Source organism: Sinocyclocheilus grahami, unplaced genomic scaffold, assembly GCF_001515645.1.
Source record: "Sinocyclocheilus grahami isolate Dianchi unplaced genomic scaffold, SAMN03320097.WGS_v1.1 scaffold490.1, whole genome shotgun sequence".
NCBI lineage: Eukaryota > Metazoa > Chordata > Actinopteri > Cypriniformes > Cyprinidae > Sinocyclocheilus > Sinocyclocheilus grahami.
Genome location: NW_015505669.1, coordinates 576,915 through 586,635, shown reverse-complemented (window position 1 = coordinate 586,635; position 9,721 = coordinate 576,915). Strand labels below are relative to the sequence as shown.

General features: G+C 37.1%; 1 protein-coding gene across 2 annotated transcripts; it reads right to left on the bottom strand.

The window, feature by feature from the left end:
* Positions 1 to 3,173: 3,173 nt before the first annotated feature.
* LOC107554051 (thyrotroph embryonic factor-like) lies at positions 3,174 to 9,269 on the bottom strand. 2 transcript variants are annotated; one of them, XM_016236426.1, is made up of 5 exons: positions 9,041 to 9,269; positions 6,382 to 6,744; positions 5,949 to 6,157; positions 5,171 to 5,382; positions 3,174 to 5,025 (listed from the first exon to the last, which is right to left on the bottom strand). In XM_016236426.1, exons 1-5 carry the CDS (start codon positions 9,114 to 9,116, stop codon positions 5,004 to 5,006), a joined length of 882 nt encoding a protein of 293 aa, XP_016091912.1. In that variant the 5' UTR covers positions 9,117 to 9,269; the 3' UTR covers positions 3,174 to 5,003. The 2 variants fall into 2 exon arrangements, with proteins under 2 accessions (XP_016091912.1, XP_016091911.1); XM_016236425.1 differs by lacking the exon at positions 9,041 to 9,269 and adding an exon at positions 7,408 to 7,772.
* Positions 9,270 to 9,721: the final 452 nt, after the last annotated feature.

The following is a 9,721-nucleotide window of genomic DNA, read 5'->3' as shown; positions in this document are numbered from 1 at the left end:
CCCCCCCCCCCCCCCCCCCCATTTTTAGATGATTAGATGGTTGTAAGGATGAATATTTTATGTCTATCAACTTTTGTTCTGAGCTGCTGGAAGTAGTATAGAGATTTCAAAATGAGAGACCTGGGGCCTCATGTATAAATCTTTACTTAGATTTTATCCTAAATGTGTGCATACGCACAAAAGTTTTCAGATTTATGAAGCCATGGGTACGCCAGAACCTGTGCAAAATTCCCTTTGTAACACCCAGTCAGCGGCAGATTGTGCGTACATGACTCTCCACCCCATCTCCTCCCCGAAATAGCCATTTATGGAGCTTACAACGCCTAGTTTTAATATGCATAACGTTATCTGCATATCATTTCCATGCATATCCACGTGACACCATGACATAGAATGTTTATAAGCCTATATTTTTATGGAAAGAGATAGGCCTTATTTTTTTTGCAGTGTAAATAGCTGTCTGACTCACTGCGTCAATAAAACATTTAGAAAATAAAACGCGCATATCTTACAGTTTCCTTCTTTTTTTTTTCCCCTCTTTTTCACTGACTCCCCCCCCCCCCCCCATTTTTAGATGATTAGATGGTTGTAAGGATGAATATTTTATGTCTATCAACTTTTGTTCTGAGCTGCTGGAAGTAGTATAGAGATTTCAAAATGAGAGACCTGGGGCCTCATGTATAAATCTTTACTTAGATTTTATCCTAAATGTGTGCATACGCACAAAAGTTTTCAGATTTATGAAGCCATGGGTACGCCAGAACCTGTGCAAAATTCCCTTTGTAACACCCAGTCAGCGGCAGATTGTGCGTACATGACTCTCCACCCCATCTCCTCCCCGAAATAGCCATTTATGGAGCTTACAACGCCTAGTTTTAATATGCATAACGTTATCTGCATATCATTTCCATGCATATCCACGTGACACCATGACATAGAATGTTTATAAGCCTATATTTTTATGGAAAGAGATAGGCCTTATTTTTTTTGCAGTGTAAATAGCTGTCTGACTCACTGCGTCAATAAAACATTTAGAAAATAAAACGCGCATATCTTACAGTTTCCTTCAAATTCTAGCCTTTAAATATGGCGTTTGTCACAATATTGGGAAGAGCACGAAAGGTGTTATCATTAGGCTTCTGTCTGTGCGAGACACCTGTGAACAGAGGTTCTACTGTCATCAGACCAATGGACTGTTTGATCAACGAGTGCATCCTTATGTCTGTCGTTACCGTCTATGTTCCAAAGCCATCAGACAAAGTCAAGTTCACAGAAATTATCATTATTATTCGCGCAAAAGTATTTTCTCAGAACATGAGCTTTGCTATTTAGAACACAATTTAAAGCCGCACTATGTAACTTTAGGCTCTCTAGCGGTTAATAAACAGAACTGCACACATCCCGCGGAAGAACATTCCAACCGGAGCTACTTCTCTAAGTTTATGTCTGGCGATTCACGCAGGTATGTGTTACTCCGCAGCGGTGACGACCCGACCAGGCTACAATAGTCCAAATATAAGTACTTATTATAAGTGTACCGTAGTGATTCGGAATAAGACAAAAACGCGGTTTGGAAGATGAATTCATGATGTACTCGCTCATTATATACATTTTGCCAATTTTGAACACAGAAAAGTTACATAGTGCTGCTTTAAAGTGGAATTGTCATGCGTCAAGCAATCTTCGCTGTGATTAAAACATTAAATAGCACACCACAGAAAAATTGTTCTAAAGCAGCTCATCCACTGCAAATATTTCTGTTTAAATTCATATAAAAATGTTGTAATTTCTGGATAATAATTTCATGAAATTTTAGTGCTTAACTTCTTTATTCAGAGTGTCATATTTAATCTAAACATGTAAAACAGACTTTAAAATCATTCTGTTTGCTTGCTTATTTCGCTCCCTCCAGTAAAAGAGTGCGTACGCATGGTCTAGTGTCCGTACTGTGCGCACGTTTACGCCTAGTTAATTTTTTTATAAATCCCGATATGAGCGTGGAGAATTGCGTACGCACATTTCCATGCCCATTTTGTGCGTACGCAACGTTAATACACCAGGCCCCTGGAGTATTTTGAGTTTATTTATAATTATAAGTCCAGCATTTATGCGTAACATCTTTCTGAATATTATTGGTGATTGGCTACACAATAAACTGTATCTGGTATTTAATTTGATGTAACTCTCGTGGCTTCGTTATAGGAAGGAAAGACATTCCAAATACAGATTTGACTAGCATACAGTGGGTACGGAAAGTATTCAGACCCCCTTAAATTTTTCACTCTTTGTTATATTGCAGCCATTTGCTAAAATCATTTAAGTTAATTTTTTTTCCTCATTAATGTCCTCCAGGATGATCAGAAGAAATGGACAGCCCCTGAGTTAAATATATGAGTGTCACAGCAAAGGGTCTGAATACTTAGGACCATGTGATATTTCAGTTTTTCTTTTTTAATAAATCTGCAAAAATGTCAACAATTCTGTGTTTTTCTGTCAATATGGTGTGCTGTGTGTACATTAATGAGGAAAAAAAATTAACTTAAATGATTTTAGCAAATGGCTGCAATATAACAAAGAGTGAAAAATTTAAGGGGGTCTGAATACTTTCCGTACCCACTGTATGCCTAGCAGGCCTATTCAATCTCATATCATATATCGCAGAGTCTTTTACTTAAATGGGCCAGGGCAAATGCAAGCTAAAAAACGGTTTTATTCAATATATTCACATATGTTGTAGCTGGTTTATGTTGATACCTATGAAATTGATCCAATATTGGATCTTGCTGATACAATGTGTTTAAAGAAAGGCAATAAGATTGTGCTTATATACTGGTGAGAACCCTTTTGAGAATTGTATTTAAATGTTAGGTAATCTTGGCTGAAATATGATCGCTCCTGAAGAAATCTACATAGAGTGAACAGCACCATGAATGGCAGCATTCTTTTTCAGACAGAAATTTATTTGGGTCAGCTCAGTATATCTGCATATCACACTGTCTTCTTTAGCCCCGCCCTCTTTGTGTTATGCAACTTTTTTGGGGGCATCTGTCTGTGTTACACAATGCTCCTCTCCCATCTGAAATGTGAGATTCAGTTAGTCATAATTCTCTGAGGCATCAAAGCATTTTGTGATCAAATGCATTGTTACTTATTAAAAATGACATATCGGCAAGACATTTTTGAGTTCTTTAATAATATGTACAACACAAAACAGCAAGACACCGACAACATTTACAAGTCAAAAAATGTTTATAAGTCTTACAAAGAGAATTCACTCCTCACAAAAGAACAGTAACAATTAGAAAAACATTCAAATCGACAAAACAAAGATTTGTTACTGCAACAAAGTTGGCATGCAACTGAGTTTTCTTCTAGTTCAACAGAAGAAACTCTTCTTGTCAGGAACAGTAACTATTCCTTTCAGAACAGCCATAAAGCGCCATTCCATTTTATTGTCTTGTCCCTCATTTCACCGTCTCACATTTCACACTCGTCAGAAAGGAAGCTCGAGGAGAAATGACAAACCATAGAGCACTTTAAAAAAAAAAGTGTCTACAAACCACAAATTTGCAAAGATTAAACACCTGATTTGGAGTGGAGTCATTCTGTGCTAGCTAAAGAAAACATGTTGTTCAGCGTTCGATCAAAGTTAGCTTTGGTCAAGATTATGTTACATATCAGATTCCCTTTCCACAAAACACATGAAAAAGGACAAATGTGGCCACATGTGAGTTTTGCCAAATTAAACCTGGTAATAAACGTCAGCCTAACTTTCACTTCACAACAATGAACGGAGGGCACAAGATATGAACTGTTTGTGAAACTTGTGAATTGACCCTTTAATCTTCTTTCCTTGATGATATGTTTCAAAATGACAGAGACAAGTTGCACAAAATATGTGCCTGAAATGCAGGAAAGCGGCAAGCAGGGGGCTGATGCCCTTACGAGAGGTTTGAGTTTAGTTTCTTATATGTAACACTAGCTCCCTTTATAAACAGGCGCTCTGCTGAGGACACTTACGGATTCATACTGACTCTGAGCTATGAATGGTGTGGTTCACTGCAAAGCCATTTTTGTAAAATATTAGAAGTTATCTGAAAAAATATATATCATATGATACATATGAAAAAACTCCTATATAAGCACTTCATTTGTTTTGCTAAGTTCTAAGCAGATACAAGATCCGTCACATGTACAGTCTGTTATTTCTGTGCATAAACTGACCTGCACGAGTCCCAGAAACGGCAAACTACCATGATGAAGTAAACAAGGTATGATTTTAGAAGATCTACTCAGTTATTATGAAAGACACTATCTAAATATTTTTAGGTTTTGCAGATATACAGAGCACATATTTTCAATACAGTTTCTGCTGAATTCTAGCACTTGCTGACAGACAAAACATCTACATTTTTGCAGCACAAAAAAATGATAAATGTACAATTCCTGTTTACAGTTTTGATTCAGTTTTTACAGTTTTAATGTGATACATTCTCCCCATATTTCTACTTATTTCTACTTTTGCAGGCAAAATGCACCACTTGGTACCCTGTACCAAATTTGCCAAATAAATTTTTTGAATTGATGTAATATTTCAGACAATTGAAAGATATACAAACTGAAGATATATAAGAAAGTAAATTGAAGTCAATGCCAGTGATTCTTTATAAATAAAGACCAGTGACTTCCACTGCACATTATTTCACATTCTAAAACTACTTAGATATTATAAAACTTGTCATAAAACAAGAACAGGTTTGCGGGAAGGCCTCTTCTAACCTGGTGCATTTAAAAAAAAAATACTTAAAAAGCTGTTGTTGTTGCAATGAAGTAAGATTCAAATGAAGGGGATATGTTGATAAGAGTGGCTGACAAGGATTTTTTAAGAACATCACTTAGCTCTACAGTTTTAATCATATTCACTTATCTCCTGTTTTCTCCTCTTCATTCCACACCATTATTAATTTTTTGCCTTTCAAAAATGCAAATAAATCAATAATTGTTTAGAGGTCTTCAGCTGATGCACTTGAAAAAGAAGAGAAAAGGCCGTTAATCACCATATTAGTAACAGTACTTATTCACCAATAAGAGTTGCAGTGTTTTAACTCCGTGTGGGGCTCTTTTGATTGTGTTTACATGCAAACTGTCTGTATGCCTGTTTGTCCCTTACAGCGGTCCGTATTTGCTTTCATAGCGTGCCACAATGTTCTTGCAGCACCCAAAGTCCTTGCGCAACTCTGCCACTTCCTGCCTCAGAGCAGAGTTCTCTCGCTCCAGAAAGGCTGCTCGTACTGTGATCTGATTCTCTTTTAGCCGCCTGGCTTCTCGTGAACGCTTGGCTGCAACGTTGTTCTTCTTCCTTCGATGCCAGTATTTCTCATCCTGAAATAGAGAGAAAAAAAAAAACTTAAAATAAAATGTTCTCTACTTCGAGAATGACACTGTTGTTATAAAATACAACTGTTAATATCTTTTTACATGACACATGTTCACGTATTTGTTGACAAAGATTTCAGAACATCTCATTGTGACTTTATTTTTAGGGTGTAACTGTATAATTGAGTTTTGGACCTCAGGCACAATTACTTGCCGTTGTTGATCAGAGTCAAGTATACTTTTACACGATATTAAAGTAATATTTCAGGCAGTGTTATTGAGATATTAATATAGTTTTTATTAAGATTTTGAATTTGGTTTTTATTTTTAGATTTTCCGTTTACATTTAATTGTCATATCAGCTATATAGAATTCATTCATTTTTATTTCATTTTTCGTTTATTTTAGTACATTAAATGAATTAAGTAAATATAATGCCTTAGCAAATAGCTGAAATAAAATAAGTTTAAGGATATTTCAGGAAACGTTTACTTTATTTCAAGTAACACCATTTTTTAAAATGGTTTTAGTTCATTATAATAACCCTGAGGAACGTGCAACTGTGTGTTTACCTTCTGTTCCTCGGGCACAAGCACTTTCTTTGCCTTCTTGATCATAGGCTGAGGCTTCAGCTCCTCCTCGGAGAAGCGATGTTTGCGAGGGTTAAACAGTTCACCTCCAGGTATACTGGACAGCACAAGGTCTGTGTGATCCGGCTCGAAGTTGATCTCTACCACAATATCGTCTGGATTAATGAGCTCTGGCGTCACACGGTTCTCATCTGTGATGAAAAGTGAATTAGTAAAGTCCAATAATGAAATTAAACCAACATCTAGTACTGTTTCATTACTTTCAAACATTTTTGCTATTTCAATTCAATATGTTTAAATATCACTCAATTGTTGTTGAGTCTTTAAGTCAGATCTTCATGATAAACAGCTTGACTGTGTAATGGATAAGTATGTTGTGACCGAAAGTACACTGTGTTCTGTTTTCTCTGCTGACCTGATTTGCTGTCTGTTGAGCTGGATGCCATGATTGTGACCACTTCCTCCTCACACTGATCCAGTTCCATGACTGGCATAAGAGAGATTGCTGGGGCTGTCTTGCTTGTAGAGGTTGTGGATGAGTTTTCAGTTGTCAGCTGTAAGTTTTCTTCCTCAAGACCCTTTTTCTGATCCTCATCTCCTGTGACAGGAATGCCATTCTCCATGAGAAACTCCTCCAGATCCATGTATTCCAGGTGGAAGGTCTCGCCATCATAGGGAATGGTCTTTTCCCAGATGGCAGGTGTTAAGGCAGCTGATGGTCCCATTTCACTGACCCCTTCAGAGTCAACATCCTCAAAGAGTTTCTCTTTATCATTTTCTGCAATTTAAAAACACAGTTATAAATTATGACAGAAAAAAAATGTTTAAATCCCAAGTCTAAGAATCTACACGTAATATGCATCGGACAAAATGTAGATAAAGTGTAATACAATTTAAAAGTTCTGTTACTGGGCAGAACAAACGTTCGGTTCTTGCGAAGAGATTCATTATTAAACGTGCATGTTGTTATTTCATATGTTACAGTTCAGTTTGTAACAGACAAGATTCAGCGTACAAAAACAAAAATGTATGAGCCAGACAATATTAATGCACCAGACAAACAAGCGCGCAGCCCATCAGGAGCCGTTCACGCAGAACGCGTCTATAAAAGCGCTGGAAAGGGGCGGAGCTACATAAGATCTATATAATGTACATGTACGTTAAACAGTGCTAAAATAACAAATTGATATTGTGAATCGTTTCTACTAACTCACTGAAAACATGAAAGAATGATTCATTCACGAAGTTCCATAGTTTTCGAGAATGTAACCGTGAGACATTAAGTTCCCCGAACCACGATATAAATAACACGAATTAACACGTTCTCTATTTACATAACGAGAAAAGCTTACTGGGCTGTTGTTATATTAACATACATGATGCGTTTGACAATAACTCGGCAGTACAGCCACAAGCGCCCGACTGCAGCAGAGGCACTTACCGTCGTCGCCTTCTAGAAGATTCGGTGGCGGAATTTCCATTATTTTCTTTAAAACTACTGGAAAAGCAGCCACGTCCATCGTGACGGAAACAGGGTCCACGTCCATTTTAACTGACGCTTTCGTGCCGCGCGTAAGAATAGCGTAACTTTAAAGACAACCTGAAATCCCTAACGTTAGTTTAACCAAGAAAAAGATGTTAATGTCTTCAGTGACTTATGTACGCAAAAAATCGAATCTGAAATGACCTCGCCGGTTGACACCTCTCTATTCAGACTTTACTTCTGTGTTTGACCCGATTTTCCAGTTAGCTACAGAAGAGTGTTTTAATATGCATATAAACCGTGCCCCTTTGTAGGATAGGTTGGTCGCGCTCTCCTCTCATGAATTATTAAATAGGCGTGACGACACAGAGGCGTGTCAGTACGTACAGAAGGTTCGGCGGCTCTTCATTGGTTGTCAAAACGGTTATATTTTCATAAACGTATTAGAAAAACGCGTCACGAGACCCGTATTGATACACTGACACAGTGGGGCTAGAAGTGTGGGCATACATACCACATACAATTTTAAAATCACATGGCTTTTACACCTTTACCAATTAATTCCAAATAAAATCGTTTTCATGGTATGAGTGACCTTAAAGGCCGTCTTTTTAAACCTTAACTTAGACATCATTAATAACAACAATAACCGTGTTAGGGATTAAAACAACAATATGCCTTGTCATTGTACCTAATTAGTTCATGTCTCGCGGGAGAACCGCCCGCCCGTGTCTTATTCAGTCTATGGTTAGGTTTGGCACATGGCCTTGCACGTGCACTCATGGCACGCACAGAGTGCACACAAGACCAATCACGAAGCAGCAAAGGCAGCCTACAGGAAAAACATCGCGTGTTTCACGTGTAGAATGAGGTTGCATATATCTTGCCCTTAAGTTTACGACAGGCGATATGCAATTTATGTTACTCGGTCATATTTCATGTTTTATTTGTTTATGTTATATAGCCAATATGATACATTACAAATCAACAATCTACAATTGCAGTGTAGCCCACATCTTTGTGTATTATTTACACATTTCATTTACGGTTGCAGAGGATCTGTGTCATCACATTTAAATGATCAGTCCCAATTTTAATACAGATGACAGAATCATATTGAAGATCCCCCCCCCCCCCCCATAATTTCATGATTGATTTACTGAAATAAAAAGTTCTACACCTCTGCATCAGATTGAGCCAATTACTTGGTGCAACAATAAATGTAATCTATCCAAAAATGTTTTATAAAGACAGTCCGTCAATGCAATACCGACACTATGAATAGGATAATTACATTGGGTAATTTTGCTAAGTAAATACATAAGAACAGACATCACGAAAATAGGTTAATGCAAATTTCCCCATAATATTAATAGTTTAATTGCACATACAGATTACCTAGCCACTGTAAGTAATGTATCCAAAACTTTGTTAGTAAACTATTTCTCAATGCACAACATTAGCTGTTGACACTTCATGAAAAGTCATGAAAAGAAAGAAAAAATCACTATTTTCTATATGGAAATATAGTCAATTTGCGTCTCATTTTGAATGTATGTACCACTTGATCTACTTAATGCGTAATTCTTACCGTTGTCATCAATCGAAGAGACAGAGAAAGGGTACTCGAGCAAGGCTTTGACCATTTCCGGAATTTCTGAAGACATTTCAAAACAGTATCAGTTTCTCAACACCTGGGGAAAAGCTGGACGCAGGAGACGCTTAATCAGAGCTTCCACTTTCTCAAACTGTCTCTAACATAAATTTGATCCACCACTAAAAATTCTCTAACTTTTTATCGCTGTCACAAGGTCTGTCCCTATCTACGAAGTTACTTAACTAGTCCCACCTCAAATTTCCTTATTTCCATAGGGCTGAAGATTTTGACCAATGAATATCGTTTCATTGTGCCTGTTGTTTAATAGTCAATGAGGCGCGGTAGTTTATTGGTCATTCTAGCTGCATGTAGTGACTCCGCGAGCCAATAAGAATGAAGACAAGTTATCTAAGTCTAAAACATCTGCGTGACAATGTAATGAAAGTGAGGGCAGAAATTCAGTTCAGTTGCGTTATATCAGTGTCATTCACTTTCCAGAGGCAAAGAGAGTCAGACCTTAATGTCATGTATTTTAAAATGTGATAATTAACAACTTCTGGAAAAAGGCAATGAAGTAAATTAATTTCGGATTAAGATTTCTGAATAAAAATATGTATTTCAGAATATGTACTTTATTCAGGTATTAACTATTGATGAACTGCTTTCAGGTACAGT